We start from the raw sequence: 20735 nt of genomic DNA on the forward strand, positions 1-20735 counted from the left end.
TCCCGTCCCTCTCTCCGCTCCCACGCCTTCACTCTCCGTTCTGCACATCCCCGCCCGCCTCTGGCGCCTACTTTTCCCACCTCACCGCCCCCTCATCCCTCTCCCCCCTCCACCTCCTCCCCTCCGCTTCCCGCCCGCCCCAGACGTCACTTCCGGGGGGGCAGAGCCGCAGCGCCGCGGGGTGACGGGGCGGCCGTGTGATGGCGGCGGCGGCGGCGGCGGGGCGCCGGCAGCCGCGGCGGCTCGGGGCGCCGTGGGGGCTGCGCCGCACCTAACTCGGCGTCGGGCCCCCGCGCCATGGCGGGGAGCCGCGGCGGGGGGCTCGCCTGAGGCAGCGGAGAGCGCGGCACCGCGCCGCACCGCACCGCGCCGCGCCGCCCGGGGGCCGCGCCGCGGGGGCCGCGGCCCGCGCCGCCGGGCATGTTGCGCTGGGTCCGCCAGCAGCTGGTAGGTCGCTCCGCGGGGCCGCCGCCGCCCGCCTCCTGGCGGCGCGGAGCGGCGCGGAGCGGCGCGGAGGCCCGGCCCGCCGCCGCGGGGTCGCTGCGGGTGGCGGGGTGCGGCGGCGCCGAGGGCCGGGCGGGCGCAGTGCCCGGGGGACGCCGCTGCCTCGCCGGGGGCTGCCTGCTTCGTGGCTGGTTTCTGTTTCTGACAACTCTCAGAGGGATTTTTCCATTATTGTTGTTTTGCCTTGAAGCCAAGTTGATGCTGAGGAAAGCGCAGTTCCTTACCTGTAGCTCTCATGGAAAAGACTCCCCAAACTTGTTTTCCCAGGGGAATGACGGTGCCTTTTTCCATGGACTGGCTCTTCTGTGGGGTTTGCTGTCCGCTCTTCCTCCTTTACCTTGCGAAATCTTTCAAGTTTTCTCCACCTAATGTGTGTCTGTCTCATTTCCCTGTACTTGAGGCTTTTGGGGGAGGTGCAGCTGGCTGGGTTAAGACTTCAACTCTGACTAGAAGTGGAACCATATCATATTTGAAATATTTTTCAGAGGGAGAACCATTTGGAAAGTGCTACACTTACTGCTTGTTTGAAGGGAGAAACCTTGTATGTAATGTGCTGGCTGTATGATGTTGTGGAAAGGAAGTAAGGCAGCAGTGATTGCAGTATCTGTGATGCTGTAGCAGTGAAAATGCATTTAGTTCGGCTGTTTTGATTGAAATGTTGGCCAGCTTTCCCCCCCCACCCCCCGCCAACGTTATTTTCTGTACATGGTCTCAATGAGAGAAATTACTTCTAAACACTCCACTCACAGGTTTTTTCATTGACGTTATCTTATGTCACAGGTTACCTTACCGAGATTTTCATATTCTGATTTGTAGACCTTTTCTCATTAATGATTTCTTTAACTTATTACACCCTTTTTTACAAAAAGGGATTTTTTTTCCTTATGTTTTTTCTTCTGCTACTGCCTTTCCCATGGTTCAAAGCAAAGTTAAGCTTTGTTTTAAGTGTGTTGGTTGAGATTTTAAAACTAATTTATGGTCTTGTAATTACCCCCCCCCCCCTTTTTTTTAATCGATGTTTGAAGAACAGGCTGTGTCTGAAGCACAGGGCTTGTAGTGATGGTCTCAGTGCCAGCTTGACGGTGCTGAATAGTCTAGTGTGACACTAAGGTTTATTGACCTGGAAATGAATTTTTCTGACTGCACTCTTCTGTTTGTTACAGTCACACACGTTTTCTAGGGTAAAGACTGGGGTAACATAGTAGAGCTTTTTCCCCTGAAGATGGCTTAAGGTTTGTAAATGCTGTTTTTAGAGCAGCATTCGCTTGTCTTCTGTAGAGTTTAGCTTAGGATGGGTGCATCAGTACTAGGAATTATGTATCAAACATGATTGTTTTTCTTTCAGTAAGTATATTTACGAGCTTTGCAGAGATCTGTTTGCCATCGATAAAAAGTAAAGACTTAGTCTAATAGAAGATGAGCAATAAACTTTAGCCATAAGAGATTTTCCTCCTTTAAGGGAAATTGTTTGAGGGGCAAGGGTAAATTTTAAGCAGTTACTTTCATGAGTTTTGAAAAGGAAGGATTAGTATTGTAGAAGCAAAGGATGATAATAAGTCAAGATGTTTGAACAAAAGTTAAGGTACTAAGAAAAAAAAAGATCGGAAGGATAGGTACTTTGTGTTTTTTATTTCTATGAAAAACCTCACTGATTCAAGTTTAACATGTTTATTGTTTTCTAGCTCATTAACTTGAAACATGGCCTAAGATAGATACTGCACTGCATAGTTTCTTTTGAGGTACACCCAGACACCTCAGCCTTGTGTGTAATGAGTGCTTTAATTTACATTCAACTGTATGTTTGTTTCTTAATATGACTGTGATGTTTAGTTTCTTATAGAAAGGAATGTAGAAGAGCTAAGCAGCTGGGAATAGATGCTGAGAAAATAATCTGTGCCCAGGAAGAATAGTGGAGTGTCATAAATTGGGTTGCTTTTGCAGTAAGTGCCTATGGAGTTTCAGAAATGCTGAGACTGTTTGAATTGAAGGGTAGCAAAATCTGTATTCGATTTATATCTGAAAGGAGTAGAGGGAAGAATATATGGATTCAGATTCCTTTAGAGCGTGTATTTTTACCTGTGTTAGATGCTGCATCAGAGCTGGAAAAATCCTCCCTTCCAGATGGAAGGATTGGAACCAAGCGTATATGTGGGAGTCTGATTTATGTGGGATGTGATAGTAGTACAAAAGAAAAAATGTTGCTGTGCAAAAAAATGTTGGAAAGTAGCAAGGTATAGAGGAAAGGGGGAGGGACTGGCACTTTGCTGACGGCACTTTTAAGTAGTTATTAAGTATTGTCTGTATAAAACTAACCAAAGTTTTGCCACTTTTTGTTTGTTTAAAAGGCCAGTGGTTCATATGCTAATTAATGAGATTATTCTGAACAGGTATGTGCTTGAGAACTTGTGTTCTCAGTAGTTGTAAAAGACACGCTGAGAATATAAGACTTTATATATCTTTATTATTGTCTTACAAATCCAAAACAAATTTCTAACTAAGTAAATAACACTTGTCCTTTCAGTGATTTGCTGTGTAGAAAGAGTGATAGCAAGACTATTACTCAGTCTTCAGCGCCTGTATGGGAATCTCTTGTAACACTGTCTGTTCTGGTATGTTGACGTGTACTCTTTGTTGGCTCAGTGCCAAAATAAAGAGCCCCAGATCTTCAGTTTTTGTTTGTCTGTTACTCTCTTGTACTGACTGTACATAGCAAGTAAGTCATTGACAGTGTGCAACTTAACTAGTTAACAGTTGGAAGTACCTAGATTCTAATAAGAAAAAAGAAAGCATGGATAGAATGGGGAAAATAAATCACTTAAAAAAATGAGTAAAGTGTCCTGATATATTTGTGAGGCAAGCCTTAAGCAAAAAAGAGGCTTGAATTCTAGCACTGTTATCCTGAGATCTCAGCAAGACAGTAGGCCTGTAGATCTGTTGAGGGTTGCATAACACCACAGGCACAGCCAACTCTGCTTTAAAAAAAAGGGCGGGGGGAGAAATGAAGTAAACAACAGTTGGTGGGAAGCATCACTAATATTTAAAAACAGTAGAGTACGTTTTATTTACATTTCCAGATATGATATGTTTGACTGCAAAAAAAAAAAAAAAAAAAAAAAAAAAAAAAAAACAAGTTTTGTCAGTGATGATTTGCAGCCTATCAAATGAAGAAATGTAGTTCTTCAGGTATGCAGAGTTAAAATTGCCATTGACCTCAGTAATGACATAGAAACTTTTTGTGTAATTTTTCTGAGAGCATGTGTTTGATTTTGCTTTTTCATTATGCGGCAGTTATCAGTAACCTGTTACGTTCTCCTTATATAGCGGACTGTTAAGTTGTTTAATGATGTAACTTTGCCTTGTATTTGGTGGAGCAGCTAAACAGTTTTGTGGGTAAATTATCTGAATTCATGATCTGTTACAAGATTCCCTATAACAGATTTAAGGCATAAATATAATGTGGCTGTTGCTGTTAAGTGCATTATAGGATTTGCGTTCTTAACTGTGAGGGAAAAAAATAGTTGAAAGTGTACTCCAGGTTAAGTCCAAAAAAGATTTTTTTGCTGCCAGCTAACAACTTTTGGTTTTGTGAAAGTGACCTGCATAAAAATGTTCTCCACCAGAGTATTTTCTATTATATTGTCCTGCAATTTGAGCCTTTTAGTTACAAATACAGAGCTCATTAAGGAATGAGACTTTCCATGTAATTGTTTTTGAATGGCTGATCTATATACCGCGAAGTACTATTGTAATTCTGTTGATCAGGTTTATGCAGTGCTAATACAAAACATGAGTATAATGTGGCATTTATAACCACTGATGACTCTGTGTGTAACTTCAATAGATTTGTGCCTGTGTTTGGACTGTGTTAATGTTCTGATACATGGAATTTATAAGTTATTGCGATGGTATGAACAGAAAGTACTGAAAACTTCGTCTAGCAAGTTCTTCAGTAACTGTGATAATACCCTTTTATGTATGATCTTAGCTACCTAATTTTGAATTCTGTTACTCCTGTCTAAGGGGGAAGGGCATCTTGGTTTCCCTTCTAGTTCCTGTAGTGTAGAGTTTGAGCCTCTCAATCTGTTATCTAACAATGCAGTGATGTAAAAAAGACATTTCACAGGGAAAAACCTGAGAGCTTCCTGGATGACCTCTCTTTTTGCAAATGACAGTCCAAGAGTAGCAGAATTACGCTGTGTTTGGCAGAGTATCTTGTTCCTACATTTTGAGAACCTGAATGCTCTTGTGCATTGACAACAGCTTTTACACTGTGCAAAACAAGGTATTCAGGCAAATGCAGCCCTGATACTTAACTAGAAGTCAAAGACAAAATATATAGATTAATCTCTTTGGATTGGTGTCTATTTTAAGTAGAAAAACTAGTTACTAGACTCTTATTATCACAGGAAGATCCATGGGTCATAGGAAACCCCTCAGGTTGGAAGGGACCTCAGGAGGTCATCTAATCCAAAGCTGCTAAATAGTCTGCACCGGAAGACAGTCAGGAGATTTTTTTTGCCTGTTCCATTTTCTTCAAGGACAGTATCTGTGGGAGCGTTTCTGTTCATCATTTGGATAGGTTCTAATGAAAACACTCTTTACTATTAAGAGAAATGTTCTTGAACAGATTAGAACTAGAGGCCTCTGTGCTTGAGATTTTTTGCCTTCCAGATTTTAGGATCTGTTAAGGTGTTCTGAGAGAAACGGGTGGAGTTCTGTAATAACTTGCAGTTATCCATATTCTGAACAAGGTGAACAATGCTTGATCACGTTGTTTACACTGACATTTGTGTATTATTTTCACATAAGCATTTTTAAGAATTGAATAGATTTTTTCTAAAAAATTAATTGCCTGAATTTTTTTTAATACCAAAAGTACTTTGAACTATGGTATTGTTGAGGACAGTAGCTTCTAAAAATCACATGTTGCTTTTCTAGAGTAGAATTTTCCCTCCTCCTTTCTTACTTGGCATTTGTTGGAAGTCTGTAGAATTTTTTGGCAAAAATTGAAAGCAAATGCCTATTTGCCTTAACTAAAGAGTTCCTTTGGTTCAGACTATTCGACTAATTGCTAGTGTATTGTCACTGAAGGATTACGGTGAGATGTATATTCAAACAGCTCAAAGGTTGCACTGCCTTGTGTTAAAATCAGGGTAGATTCAGAATTGGGGGATGCAACTTCAAACAGGAGAGCATATGGCCCTGTTTTTTTTGCTAGAGATATTTGTGATCTACTGAACTTGTCCTCCCAGTGTTTTGGGGTTTTTTTATACTTACTTTGTTTTTATATTCTGCAACTGCTGAGGGCCCATACACATGCAGTACAGTTTGTTCCAAAGCATGCAGTATCTGGCCCTATTTTCAGCCAACTGTCTCATACAGAAACATCCACTATGTCCTGTGTGTAACTTTAAAGTCTGATCTCATGAAAATTAAACTCTTAAATTTAAAAATTGCCTAACAAAACAGTGTGCAATATAGCTGATTTGAGTAGATTTTATTTTTTTAGAATGTGATTTAAAAAATAGGAAAATCTAGGTTGTCAGAAGTGCTGTCTTGCTGTGAGATTCGGTTATTTGACCTGGATGTTGTTCCATCTTGTATTTTTCTTCTAGTTGTTAGACTTTTATAAGCAGCAAATTTTTGTTGAGCCAAACTTCACTTGTCACACACAATAATATGACCGTTTGATTGATGGTACAGTATTTTTGCACTAAAGTGGTCCTACCTCCCTTAATAGCTACCGCCTATTTATGTTTTTGTGACTCAAGGAAAAAAGAGTATCATCTTGTTGACAGAGAGTAATAGCTTTTCCATGCGTCCTAGTCAGTGTATGGTATCTGATGGGTGTTGGAGGGAAAGGTCAGGATCGATGTCTCAAATCTTTGTTGCTAAGAGATAACCTCTGAACTTGCATCAAAACGTGAAGCTTGTAATCTAAGCCAGGTACATATGTGCTGGATTTAATAATTAAACATCCTTGGTATCCTTTTTCTCTAATCTTGGATGGACTGACTGAATTCATTAAAATTTGCATTTGCTTTCTAATGTAGAGAGGGAAAAAGAAGCTTTGAGGAAAGAATACAAGCGTGTGTTAAATTTCATTTAAAACATTGTGACTTGTCTCTTGCTAGCGATCTGTCATCTGATTTTTTGCTACCATGTTGTGGAGTCCTCTGTAGTTATGACTGTGTTACGTTCTGCTACGTTTTGTCATAGGAAAAAGGTATTTACAACATACCTTTAAAATATCCTTTAATTGTTTGCACAAAAACTCTTTATAAGCTGTCAGATAAGAACTGCAGCAAAATAGATCTGATAAAGTGCTTAGCAAAACATAGGTGGATTATTTGAAGCTAGACTTTGTTATTTTATACAGATCCCTTTTCTACCACTTCCTGTTGAAAAACACTTAGCAACTTCTGTGAAAAAGACAGAAAGTAGGACCTACAGTTATACTATGATTTATATTAAAAAAAAAAAAAAAAAAAAGAACCCTACAGTTTCTTGGCCTTCTACGTACCGTGACTTAAGAAGATTTTTTTTTCTTCTTGTTTACTTTGACTGTAAACATAGATATGGGAAAGGGGACTTTTCTCATCCCACTGAAGGAAGGTAATGATGTAGACAAAAGGCAATTTGTTTTGTTTTCATCCTGAGTATTTATAGCCTATAAAAATAGGCTTCAACTAGTATATACCAAAATTTATATTTTGATATATTGTTAAGTTTTGTTACTCTTTTATTATCTCCTATGCATGGTTTTGTGCTAGTTTTAAATCTGGGTCTGCTAATTTTTGCAGTTATTTATGTATTTGGGAAAAAATATAACATAATACAGAGGAAGCTTAGGATTTGGCAAGCCTTAGAAATAAAAGCTGTTTATGGACAGGTCTGAAAGCAGTGTATCAAAATGATATTTAGATTGCAATTCATGTTTGAATTAAAACCGAAATTAAAGCAGTATGTGGTAGAAGGAATGGAGTAGTCTTAAAGCTGTAATGTTAAGTTTTACAGAGCAGACTATCGAAGCCTGTTAAAAGGAAGTAATAGTTCTAACAATGAACTTGATTCTCTTCCTGTGAAATTTGTTGTACTGACTATTATTCTGACAGTTGATCGATTTTTGGCACACATTTCACATATTTTGTGGGTGGGGGGAGGTAAGATTTGTTATTTAGGAACAGTTTTGTGGAATAGTGTTTGGAACGAAAGAAAAAATTACTTTTTTGTGAGGAGCTAATAGGCCTAACCATACATTGGCTACTAGAATTAATCCAAATGTTGAAAATGTCAGTTAAAAAAATGTTTTCATGTTTTTGTATGGGCTGAAGGTCACAAGTATTCCAAAATGACAGTAGCCATCATGCTTGTATAAAATAGTGGTATAAAATGAAACTTCAAACAAGTGGGTAAACAGCATTTTATGTTCAGTTAGTAGCGCATATAACATGCAAGTAAATGAAGAGGTGTATGATTCTGTATTTGTCCTGTCATAAACTTGACAGATGTAATTTTTGTATATTATGCAGTAGCTGTCTGCAACATTGGAACTGCATTCTAGTTTTAAGTAAAAAAGTTTATAATCTGTCACAGATTTGAATTGCCTTCTTTTATAGGAGATCTTTTTTTCCTTTGACTTTAAACACTAGGTAACTTAAATGAGTCTAATCATTATGAGGAGAGGATGCAATTAGTATTTTTTTTTAAGAGATTATAGTTATTTCAGGTGTATAAAGTATTTGTGTGTTGAATGTTTCATTTGCCATATTCTTCCACCCCCCGCCCCCACCCAAAAAAAAGAGTTATACAGTCCTGAATGGCCTTGCAATGTAATTTGGGAATCATTCACAGATTCATTGACATTAGGAATTGCTTCTTAGAACCTGAAAGTTCATTAAATTACTTTCTGTATTAGAGCTGAAGACACATTTATGGTAAAGTCTTTTTTCTGTCCTTTACCAAGTGTACATTTGATTCTTACCAGAACTCTCTGCACTGCTTTTCCTCTCCTTTAGTGATTTTCTAATTCATTGCTTGTTACTAGCACATTTTCCCCTCTGCTACAGTATGGACAACCAATTTTCTAGCTTGCTATTGTATCCAGGTAGCACGGAATGTGTGGTTTGAGGCTACTGAGAGAACTGAGAAATGCTTTGCTACCCCACAAGTACCTTTTTTTTTTTTTTTTTTTTTTTTTTTAGTGGCAGATGCAACTCATTGAGGTTGTTTTGCTTGAATAATTTTTTATAATTTTTGCTTGGTCCAGAGTTTGACAAAATGGTAAAGATGTGTGTGGATTTTCCTAATAAAATCACTACTGAAGAAATTGAATAAAAGCAGCTGGATCTGCTGGTCTTCAAAATGATCATTTTCGTAATCTGTGTCTCTGATTATTAAAGGGAGCATCCTGATAGAAAGCAATAAGTGAGGGATGTATTGTAGTTGTTTGGCTAATTAAATAGGTTGAATGCACCAAAATAACAATTCTAATAATCCTATTGAAAAAAGGCAAAGTTTGGAATTCTGTTGAAGAACCTCAGAAAAAAGTAGCTGATGTAAAGCATTAATTTTTTTAATCATACGGTGTCTAAAACGGATTATGCCTTAAACACTGTGATTTGGATTCTAGGAGAAGATAAGAAAATCTGTTGCTTAGTTGAGTTGAGATGTATTTAAGATGAAACTGTATTCCTAAACTCTCTGCTCGTACTGGAATCTGGTTGTGTCGTATCAGTCCTTGAGAAAGCTATATTTGAAATACAAACTTGCCTTCTCGGCTTGCTTTTCTTGACTGATTTTATTGATACTACAAGGCCAGTATTTCTGACATTAGTCACTTGCACAGAGAAACTGGGAAGTATGTTACCCATGAATTAGACCAGGTTAGCTTATTATTATTTTTGTAGATAAATAATGAGTAGATATCTTTTTAAATTTCAAGTAGATATTTCTCCAAGTTATTCTGTGAACAGCTGACTGACCATTTGACAAAATAAGGTGAAGTAGGAGACCTTGAGCTGAGTGTTACCAGAACTTTGTTCCAGGCATCAACATGACTTTTCCAAATGCAGTACTATGTGGTTTTGAGAGTTTTTTTTGTTTGTTTTTCCTTGTTCTTTTTTTACTCTGTGAAAAGAGTCTTACTTTGATTTCTTGGGCCTTGTTTCCTAGTCTTTTTATTTCAATCAAAATAATATAGTTTGGCTATAGTTATTTTAGGAGGTTACCACGTGATTTGTTATCAGATATACTAAACAACTGTAGACAAAGTAAGCCGCAAAAGGAAGTTGCAAGTGCAAGACTCTTAGTACTATTTTATTTCTTTACAGCAGTAATCTTTTAAGAGGAGGGATGGTTTGCGTGGCACTTCATAAACCTCAGGGTGCTTTACTACTTCTGTAACTAATGCAGTGTTTAAAATTCCTGCAAGAAAGGCCCTCTCTTCCTTCATGCTAACCTTTGTCGGAACAAATTTTGTTTGACTACTGCCCAGTTATATGACTGAAATAATTTTTGAGTACAAATTTACAGATTTCTGAAAATGTGCATCATGTGTGAATAGTCATTTCTGACAAAGGGGAAGCGATTCCTTGTACATCAAAAAAAAAAAAAAAAAAAACGAATCCTAAATACAGTTCTGCAAAACATCTTTCATCAAAATGTAACTTCGAAGCAGTGTAATAACAGGTTTTTGGGCTATCTGCCATGAAATACTGTTGTTCTGTTTCTGCAGCCAGGGTCAGTCACCTCCCTAGGGAAAAAGCTTCCTGTCTTTTGTTCTTTTTTTTTTTTTAATTTATTTATTGCCTGGCATGTGGTGTCCAAAGGACTTTCTGGGGAACAATTACTTTCCTTAGTAGTGTTCGGTGTGGTTTTTGAAAAGAGGAAGTTCTCTTTGAGACTTCCTTCTTTCATACCCCTTTCACTAAAAACAGGTTATGCAGTGTAAGTTCTTCTAGCAAACAATTGTTTTGCTTTTTTTTTCCTGTAAAAGGTGTGAATGATGAACAAGAAACACTGTGAGATTCTGAAATAGTTGTAGTAAGATGTAAGTAGTTGTATGCAAATCGTAAGCAAATATTGCTTGTCAGATGAGCTGTAATTATTGCTGTATTTATTCCAGATTTGTTTTGATATGTATGGCAGTTGATACATTTTGTGCTGATCTCCAATCGCCAGCCTTGGCTGAAAGGTCTGCAGGTTTTTGTTCTCATTCAACAGTGCTCTAGAGTGTTTGCAGAAGAACATTAATACACTCTCCCAAGAGTTAAGTTTTTTAAATATTAAAACTAAAATTAAAATCTTTAATATTAATCTTAAGGGTCTGAAAGTTTAGCAGTAGATACTGTATATCATACCAACAAATTGGCTGAACAAATACTCTTTTTTCATCTGTTTACACTTGCAGGTGTCAGGAGAACAGTCTCTTCCTTTACGTAAATCTTTCTTGTTATGCTGCTTCGCTTTTAGCTACACTGCATGTTTTCTCCAGTTACCTAATTTTTTTATTCATGCTAACGATGATTTCTCAGTAACGATGTAAAACTCTTCTTCCGCCCTACCCCCTTACATTATGCCACTAAACTATTGGTATGACTATGCAATTAATTGCTTTGGGGAATGGTTCTCTCTCTCTTTTTTTTTTTTTTTTTTAAGGGGGGGAAATGGTAGTTTTGTTATGAAGTCAGTGATCTATGCATGTAGGTAAATAACAGTTCACTAGAATAACTGTAGGAAAACTGACTTTTATTGAAAGGTATCAGTGCGAGCTATGACTCTTTTTCTGAGATTGAAAGCGTCGTTTAGGAATTCTCTTTTCATGCTATTTAGCATCAGAAATCCTTTGACAAGGCTTATTTTGCAGTTGAGTTTGATAATGGCATTAGAAAGAAAGAAGCTTCTTAAAACTGAAATTAGGAAATTGTTTCCTGCATCTTTTTTTTTGATAACTTGCATATAGGTACTGTGCAAAATGCCTTTGCTGGACAGAAATTTGGGCTCTAAGTTGGTTGTGTTGCAGAAGCAGGGTCTGTGACTAGCCACGTAATTACAGAAAAAGTTAAGCGAGTTAACTGTTCAAGAAGTGAAATTCCTTTAAATTCAACTTTTGTATAGAGTTATTCTTGAAGAGATGTATGATTAATACTTCGCTGGAAGATCTGCTTGATTGTAGCCCCCCTAGATAATTACCTAATGAGAGAGTTGTTGTGTGGTTTGGGGCGATCTGTCATAGTCACAGGAATAAGTGTTGTGCAGTCTGGGTTCTGCTCCCACCTCAGCCACTTACTTGCTGCTCTGACTACAGTCAAGTTACTGAGGTCGTCAAGGATATGTCCTTTTCCAGCCATAGCTCTGATGGTTAAAGAGGTTCTTGTCCCTGGCCTACCTTGCTTGTACTTTGCCATCTCCATATGTCTAATGATTGAGCAGCTTTTGCATCTCCTTCCTCATCTATCTCAAGAAAACAGAGTAAATTTAAATGTGTGTAGACTGTTGTTCTAAGCTTGCTTAGCCGCATGCTGAAGCTGTAAATTCTATGGCTTGAAATTCTGATTTGGCAAATACATTCCTCACTTTCAGTCAGTTCGATTTACTTCCTCAGAAGTATTCTCTGATAGAGATGCTCATGTAGTTAAGCTTTATTGTGTTGTGGTTTTTACTCTTTGTCATAAACCTGTCATAAAACTCTTGAACTTTAGGTTATCTGACAGTGGCCTAAAAGGGGCATATTAATGCAGTGATTCTAGATGCCTAAGCACCCTGGTTGTTTTGAAGTTTTTCGTTTGTTTTAATAACTTTCTGTGAGTGACACAGTGATTAGCATTTATCATCATCAGAATAGTACAAATTGCGTTTTGGGGTTTTCCTGTTTTATCCTTGCTTTGGCTGTTAGTTTTAATTCAGCAAGTCGCACTCTCCAGGCTGAAAAAATTCTACTCTAAAAGTATCTGGCATTTCATGAGTGCCAGATATTTTCTGAGGTGGGAAAGAGCTGTTTACCTAGTCTTAATAATTAATTACATTTTTCTTACCTACAAAAAAGCCACATTTTTATTGTGGCTTATTTGATACGGATCTAAAAATAATCTGCCACTAGGGACAGATATCCAAAGTACTTCTGCTAGAAATACTGTTCTCTTAAATTTTGAGTCAGTGCTCAGTGGTTATTTTCATCCTAAATTCATGCTTGTATTCCTTTTTTTTTTCCAAAGCTGAGAACAACTCCTTTCTTTTGTTCTTGGCTTCCTATATATTTTTTCCAACCTTTTCTCCTATCTACTCCTTTGCCTCCTTGCTCCACTCTTATCTTTAAACAGAGCATGTGACTAGAGCAGCCTTCCACTGTTTGTCATCTAAAAGTTTGTTCTCCTTCAAATCTCTTTGAAAAATATCCATTCCTCTCGTTCCTCTCTTCTTTCTTTCTGAAGCAGAACATTTCTATGTTGTTGATGCCAAATACAGTAACTTGTGTGTTTGAGAGGATATTTTAATTATACGTTTCCATTAAAATGACGCTATCCTAAATGTGAACATTCCTAATGCCCTATGTTAGACAACTTCATGGATTAAAAAGTAAGTCTTGGCTGCTTGTACCAACCATTTTTTTTTTGTGTCCTTCATTGTGTTCACCATTCATCACCCTGCCTGTTTAACTGATACAGAAGTATCTGTTGGAGTTCTATGAAGTATCAGTTTGTATTTGACAGTAAGCCTAAGTTTGAGCATGGTTTCACAAGCAGAGCAATGCAACTGCAAAGTTAGTTTCCTCATTTCGAGCAGTGGAGTTGTTAATGCCGTCTTTTGTCCGTTGTCGTTTCACTTGGCATCCAAGAGCAGAGAGACTTTGTATACCTAGCACAAATCATATTTATCCAGTTTTAAGATTAAGTCTATGATTCTCTTGCTGAAATGTATCATTATGCTCTGCCTCTTAAACCTTTCTGGTTTTCATCTTTGTCTCGGCTTATTATGTGAATTATGACTATTCTACTGTCTTGCTTGCTTGTCTTTTGTTATCACCTGCTTCTCCAGGCTAGAATGTTAGAGTTGGAAAGAGCTGTCAGTGAGTCATGTAGCCCCAGGATAGACCCAAATAAAGATGGACTAGAATGACCTAGATATAAACCCTTCTGTTACAGAGACAAGGCAACCTCCCTGTGTGACTTATTTTGGTTTTTAATTATTCCTTTCCACCAGAAAGTAATTTTTATTTGCTTTTCCAGTAGCCAAATTAAGTCTCCCTAGTGACAGCTGAAGTCTAGTTCTAGTCTCCCTTGCCCTTCAGATAACTGCTTTTCTCAGTGGAACAGTTTTTGTGTATTAGAAGGTTTGTTAGCATATCTCTAGCTTCCTCTCCTTTAGGGTAAATGACCCTAATCTGTTTGCTCTTTCCCTTTTAAATTGGTCAGCCTTGTGTTGTATGTCATGTTTTCAGGATCTCTTGTCACTCATGCTCAACTGCTCTGGATGCTGTCCAGTTGGTTCACAGTGCTTGAACTCTGGCAGCCACTCCACCTCCAGCTTTGTTGGTACTGAAGGCCTTTTCTCAATGATGTGACATTACTGACTCACATTCAACTTGTAGTCTACTATAGTGCTTTCATTCTTTTCAGCACAATTCCTACATGCATCGTTTGTTCTAGTTCTGTAGATGCAGTTAATCCTGTCTAACCATAATATCTTTCAGTCCGACGTGTATTTAGTTAATCAAGATCATTTGAATTCTATTCTTGTTGTTTGATGTTCTTCCAGTCCCAGTGTGGTATCATCTGCAAATTTAGTTAGTGTATTCCCCTTTCCCTCACAGAGGGAGCTGATGAAAATACTGAACATTAGACCTGCGAGAGGGCTTGCTTCTGTAAGACCCCCCTCCCTTGGATCTTCTGTTTTGACCAAGAAACTATTGATGAGTATTCCTGAGCATACTTTATTAACCAATCTTGTCAGAATTTATGTAATCATATCTCGCTAGCTGTTTTATCAGACAGTTGTGAGACAGCATCAAAAGTCTTATAAAAATCAAGCTAAGATATTTACTGCTTCTCCCCTGAGCACCAGACCTGTTGTCTGTCTCAGGGGAAAATGGGTTATTTGACATGATTTGAAGCCACTTAAAGGAACTGTCTAAGCAAGCACACCTTCCCATGTGGAAGCTTAGAGAAATATCATCTTCTGCTGCTTGCAAATAGCTTTTACTTAATGCTGAATTTTCGTCTTGTATGAATTCCATGTTGTGAGTGCACACTCTGCAGCTTTCAGCTTAAATTCGTGTGACAAACTTTGGGTTCATTATACACTGCTCTTGCAGACTTGTCTTCTAGTCTGGGTTCCCAGACACCATCTTTCCAGTGACTCCCTAAACCATGTGCTCCATAGTTAAGACCAAAAAGAAAAAAAAAATGTGACCTAAGTGGAGTCATGCACTCTTCTGCTTTCTTAGCTTTCAAAGGCCTTAAGTTTGTGTGATAATCTCTATCCTTTTGAAGACTTAAGAATATTTTATTTTATATTTTAGAATGAAGACACAACCCAAAATCAACTTTATTTTTTATTTCAGTTTTTGAAAATTATCTGGACACAACAGAGTTTAATTTACAGGTTAATGTTGTTTCACACTCAAAAGCTGCTAATCTAAAACTTCTGCTTCATATTTGGATATCTTCAGCCCAAAGATAGCAGAATTTTATAAAACTGGCATTAATAAAGTACTCTTTGATGATCTGTTTTTTATTTTGTGTTTTAGGGTTTTGACCCGCCACATCAAAGTGATACACGAACTATTTACATAGCAAATCGTTTCCCCCAGCATGGCCATTATGTTCCCCAGAAATTTGCAGACAACAGAATCATATCATCCAAGGTAGGAAATCAATTTACCATATGAGAAGTACGCAATACGTTACTAAAGAAGTTGTATAGTGAAAATGCATGTTTATGTAATGTCTAATGGTACATGTACAATTTTCGATGTCAGACAACTTCTGGCGTTTTTTTCAGAAAAAGATGGGCTATCCCTGTTCTGGGTTGTTTGTCTCTTGCTCTCTTCCTATCACTCCTTCCTCGGAAGCTGACTAATTACAAAATGATTGAGCATATTAGTCAGAATTTCTGAAGAATAATGTGTTTTAAACCAATATATTTGTCCATGTCTGGCTGTGATGCACAATACCATTTAAAAGGAGAACTGAAGGCTGTGAAGACTTACAAAATAGCCATTTCTAAGTTGATATTCTGCATAAAGTAAACCATAGCAGGGAACTGTAATTGCAGATTCTCTCCTAGTGTGGCCTTGGACTGAAATGATGGTGGGGATGCATCTTGTCATTGGAGTGTAGGAGAGAAGGTTGCAACTGCAAGAATTAATTTGTTCTGTACTTCCCTGGCTGCAGGCAGCCAAATGACTCTAGCTGCTCCTATCCCAGTTGGTAGGAGAACATTTAAATCTTTGACTATGAATTAGATGCAGTTGGCACTTCACTTCTAGGGAAAGTCTGGATGCAGCAGTTCTGTGTGGGAATGGGACAAGACAAAATGGGGTTTTGGGGGAAGAAGAAAAGAAATTAAAAATGAAAAGATTTTAGGTTAAGAGAGTCTGGAAGAAAACTGAATTTCACTGAAAAGTTATTCCGTATGTAATAACTGCTGTTTTCTTTTTCTTTTTTTTTCTTTATTTCTTCAGTATACAGTGTGGAATTTTGTTCCGAAAAACTTATTTGAGCAATTCAGAAGAGTAGCCAACTTTTATTTTTTGATTATATTTTTGGTTCAGGTAAGTTGGATAATACTCATACTCAGCATAGTGTTAGAAGTTAAGCTGGAAATGGGGATTTATACTGTAAATTTTTCTACTGACTTTCTGTTTTAGGAATGTCTTAACTTCTCTGTTAATATTTTTTGCTTATAAAAACACTGTCTTTCCAGCTTCTCTATGAAAGTAAAATAACAATTTAAAGAGAATACATCCAAATTTGAAGTATACTGTCCTTAGATTTATCTTTATGAGTGTTAAAATCTTTGTATGCTTCTTGGGCATTATTCTGGAGAAGTGCAGATATTCACATTTCACTTGCATCAGGTTGGGCAGTGCACTTGTTCTTGCACTGAGAATGGATTATTATAAGTTCTTGGTACGTCATATTGTTATTGTTTGTGGAATCTTGCTTTTGTAAATCAACAACCATCAGACAGTTCTAAAATCCTCAAATCAATTTGTTCACCTAAAATGAACACCTAAAAACTTACAGTTAGTATTGACAGTTTGTCAGGTTTGAAAGTATCAGTTAGTGCTGCTATCAATGCAGTACAGGTAACTAAGTATAGGTTTGTTCTGATCACAAACATCTACAAATTTATTCGAAGTATGAAAGCCTGTAAATTTACTGTGATTTTTGCACCCTCAACACTGTAATTGTACTTATGTTCTGATGAATTGTTGCAGACTTAGTAGATGAAAGTATAAGTAGGAGAAGTTGCAGGGAGAGGTAATGCCTTTCAAAAGATCACTGTTATCTGAGATAAGACAAGATTTTGGCATACACATAATTTTAGTTATGAAATAAAGTGCTTTGAACGTACACAGTTCTCCACAGTGATCACCTAGTATTTACAATATGTCATTTGACAGAAGGAGGAATGTTGAAGAGTTTATAAGATTTGGCCATGGTTATGCAAGGTGGCAGAACCAGTTCTGTGTTTGTTCATTAATTGCCCCCTGCTTGCCTTGCTCTTGTTCTTTCACATTTAGAAAGACTGAACTTATAATAGTCTGAAAATTCCTGTGCTGGGAGCTAATAAAGTCATACAGTTCTTCTAACCAAGTTAAACAACACATTGCCCACCCTGTCTTTCTAATTAGGATGACTGAGTTTGTTGCTTCTGTGGTGATGTCTCATATTGTTTAACATATCATAATACGAGGAAGATGGGAAATTGCTGGAGATGGAACATAAGCCTTACTTGCTGTTACCATAGATAGCATTACTTTTTTTAAAAAAGCTTTTACTTGTTCCAAACACAAATTTAGCAGCGTAGTTCAGTTTTGAGTTGCTTTCTTTTCAGTTAATTTTGACTATAGTAGTATCTAAATATGTCAATGAACAAATACATATCTAAAATAAAGACAAAACTTTTATTCAGCATGCAGTCTTGTTCTTCTCTTGGTTCATAACTCAAGTGGATGCCCTCATTTCTTTTTATAAAAGTAAAAACAAGAAAAAAAAAAACACGATAAAATCCCTTTGGTATTAGTTTAAGTGGGATGGTTGAATGATATTCTTCTCAGAAACCTAACAGGAAAAGAGTTGGTTGGTTTTGGTCTTCACTGTCATAAGTTTTTTATTCAAATACCATTTGATACTCCATTAATGGCCAATATTTTTTTATTTTTACAAGGTTAAGTTGCCTTTAAAAGCTTATCACTATGATATCTTTTGTGATATGAATCCCATGTGACCAAGATGCAGTGTCTGTCACAACCACTGTATTCCACTGGTGATGACAGGGCTGGAGCAAATTCTCATTGTGTCATTAAATGTGCAGCACCATCCAATCGTGTTGTCCACATCACATACACATGCCAGAAACATGGGGACTGACTGCATTTTGGTCACCTGATGCTCCACATCAGTTGCCTGATGGATACGTGTCCAGCTGTGTAGTAGGCGAAGGGCTGTGGTGTTCTGGTGAAAGAGACAAAAAGGAGCAGGCTGCTGTGGCAGTTCTGCCATCATGAAACTCCTTGTATCGTATATGAGCCTCCCCTGAGAAGGAAGGAGAGAACATAGATGGTAGAAAAGCCTATCAGACTGGAAGTTGGACGCTTCTTTCAAGGGGTATCTCAGACAACATGATTCCAAGCTGAAATCACAACAGTATGGTTGAAAAACAGACAATATTGTACATTAGATCTAATTTTGTCATGTTTTCTGAACTGTTTGCATTTCAGTGAAGAGAACAGATTGTGCGCATGTTGTAATGTGGCATATGTTATTTTCTCTATGAGATTATTAACTTTTAAAGGAGTAAACTTCATGTATGTTCTTTTTTTCTTTAATGGTTCCCAAAGCAATGCCATAAGTCTCAGGTAAAGTAAATCAAAGCAATGTCTGTGGTTTTGAACTACTCTTGTGAATATTTTCTTTGAGCACTTGACTATATATTTTTTTCTGCAGCAGAGGAGAACCACCACCATTTCCCCACATACAGTGTTTTCGGTTTATACACTGCACTTTTGGCATGACAGTAATGATGGCACAAATTGTAAAATCTGCATGTTAGCTTTGGGGAACCAGAAAGGAGCAGTCTTAGCAGTGAGATTCCTTAAAATGTGAACTATAGGAAATTATTGCTTTTAACTTCATTTTCACTTCTAGAGTGGTTGTTGTTATACTCTATATTGTTGTTAACTAGTACGTTGTATAGAGTATTGAAACAGCTTCACAAAATTTAGATTTCCTTCGTTTGCAGTGTGCTTTTGAATTCATCTTTGTGTGCTGAAAACAAATCTTCCTTTTAGTGAGGAATCTTAAAATTGGCACATGCATTACGAACACGCAGTTGAGTCTTTTCCATATTATAGAACCTTTGTTTACATCATTATTGATATCTATTATGTAGATGTCAATAATTGAGCATTGCCCCAGAAATACTGGAGAATGTGCAGTAAAAATCTTCACTGTTTATAATACGAATTTGGAATACGAATTTGTCTTCATTGGGTTTTTTTGGAAAGGGCAGTCATACAATCAAATTGGGAAATGATTTTCATGTTTTCTTCTCTTCTAGCTCATGATAGATACCCCTACCAGTCCTATTACCAGTGGATTGCCATTATTTTTTGTCATAACTGTGACAGCCATAAAACAGGTAAAGGGGGGGAAATGTGTTGCCTGAAGTCTTTCTGAGGTTAAAGAACTTTGGGGGGGGGGAATGACCAAGATAACATATAGACAGTAAAAATAAAAAAAGAACCAGTGTCATTTTTAGAAAGAATTTATGTATTTAATTTTGCTTGTTAGGCATTTGAACTTGGACATTTTGCTTAGGTGTCAAGTGCCTAGTGACTTGCTGCAGCATCCTTAAATGGACAGTGAATGACTGTCAGACAGCATTTTTGTCTAAACTTCACGTGTCATTTCTTATAAGACCTTTTCTGAAAGCGCCTAGCTTATTCCTTTGGCATACCTCACTACATATTAAAAGCAATCCTCCTACATAACGCACTGGCAAAGGAACTTGGGGTAGATGATGCAATGATGCCATGTTTATCAATAGTTAAACGGCAAATTTTGCCTTGAGTGTGTTTCTTGGGGTAAAATATACATCAACTATAATACTGTACCAGGTAAAAGATTTCATTCAGAAAGCTTTGGAGGGGCTGGGGAGTCATATAAAAGATTTTTGAGTATGTTCTTAACATTTCTAATGACAAAGAAATCATTTGAGTATAAGTTTAATGGGAGTCTTTTTCACGGACTGTTCTAGACCCTGCTAAGATCTAGAGACAGTGGAAGGCTAGTGTGAAAAGCATCTCCTCCTGTTTTCCCTAAACCGTTAGAGCAATAGGTGAAAGAAAAGAAACAACCAGGTAAATGAAAGTGATAGTGTGAACAGAAACTGTAATTTCTGCAGCGAGGTGATGTTCATGAACTAGCTCCTTCAAAGGATTTGACAGCTCTTGCTGGGGAGAAGATACATTCATAGTAACTGAAAAGTAAGCAAGAGACGTTTATGATGCTACAACTGGATTTCAAGTTGCATCCTTGCCAGTAGGACCAAAGCCCACCCTGAATTAGGCCAAAAGTAAAAGTAGCTTTAGTTTTCAATCGGATAGAGTAGCGTTTGGGGAAAGGGGATCTTACTGTATTCAAAGACTCCTACAGCATTTTCATCTTATCACTGTGCAATTTGTATTTGCAGAGTGCTCTGTTATCGTCACTGCAAAAAAAAGCATATTTAAGAGCTATAGTCAAAAGTTGGCGATGGAAATTATCCCTTAAATCTCTGTGAAGTGAAAGAGATCGTGCAAGTTATTACAAATATTAGAATCTTTTTCAGAAAGAAGTTGGACTTGCGTAAAACTGAAAATAGTCCAAAGCCACCTGTCACGTTGTTTCCTGATGTCCAGTCTTACATAGGCAAATTTAAATATTTCACCATCAGCTACAAAGAATAGAGATTCTGGCTGTCCTTCTAGAAGATTCAAGTCATACTTGACTTGTAGAGCATTA

The 20735-nt window shown here is 37.6% G+C and overlaps 1 protein-coding gene across 8 annotated transcripts in view; it reads left to right on the forward strand.

Moving 5' to 3' along the window:
* The first annotated feature begins 384 nt into the window (after positions 1-384).
* ATP11B (ATPase phospholipid transporting 11B (putative)) overlaps positions 385-20735 on the forward strand; it is a 71485-nt gene continuing 51134 nt past the window's right edge. For all 8 annotated transcript variants that reach the window (XM_062582779.1, XM_062582777.1, XM_062582773.1 and 5 more), the window contains exons 1-4: positions 385-447; positions 15251-15367; positions 16187-16276; positions 19291-19371. In XM_062582779.1, coding sequence (XP_062438763.1) covers positions 421-447; positions 15251-15367; positions 16187-16276; positions 19291-19371 — 315 coding nt within the window. In that variant the 5' untranslated portion in view covers positions 385-420. The remainder of the gene's footprint in view (positions 448-15250; positions 15368-16186; positions 16277-19290; positions 19372-20735) is intronic.

The sequence above is a fragment of the Rhea pennata genome, chromosome 9 (assembly GCF_028389875.1).
Source record: "Rhea pennata isolate bPtePen1 chromosome 9, bPtePen1.pri, whole genome shotgun sequence".
NCBI lineage: Eukaryota > Metazoa > Chordata > Aves > Rheiformes > Rheidae > Rhea > Rhea pennata.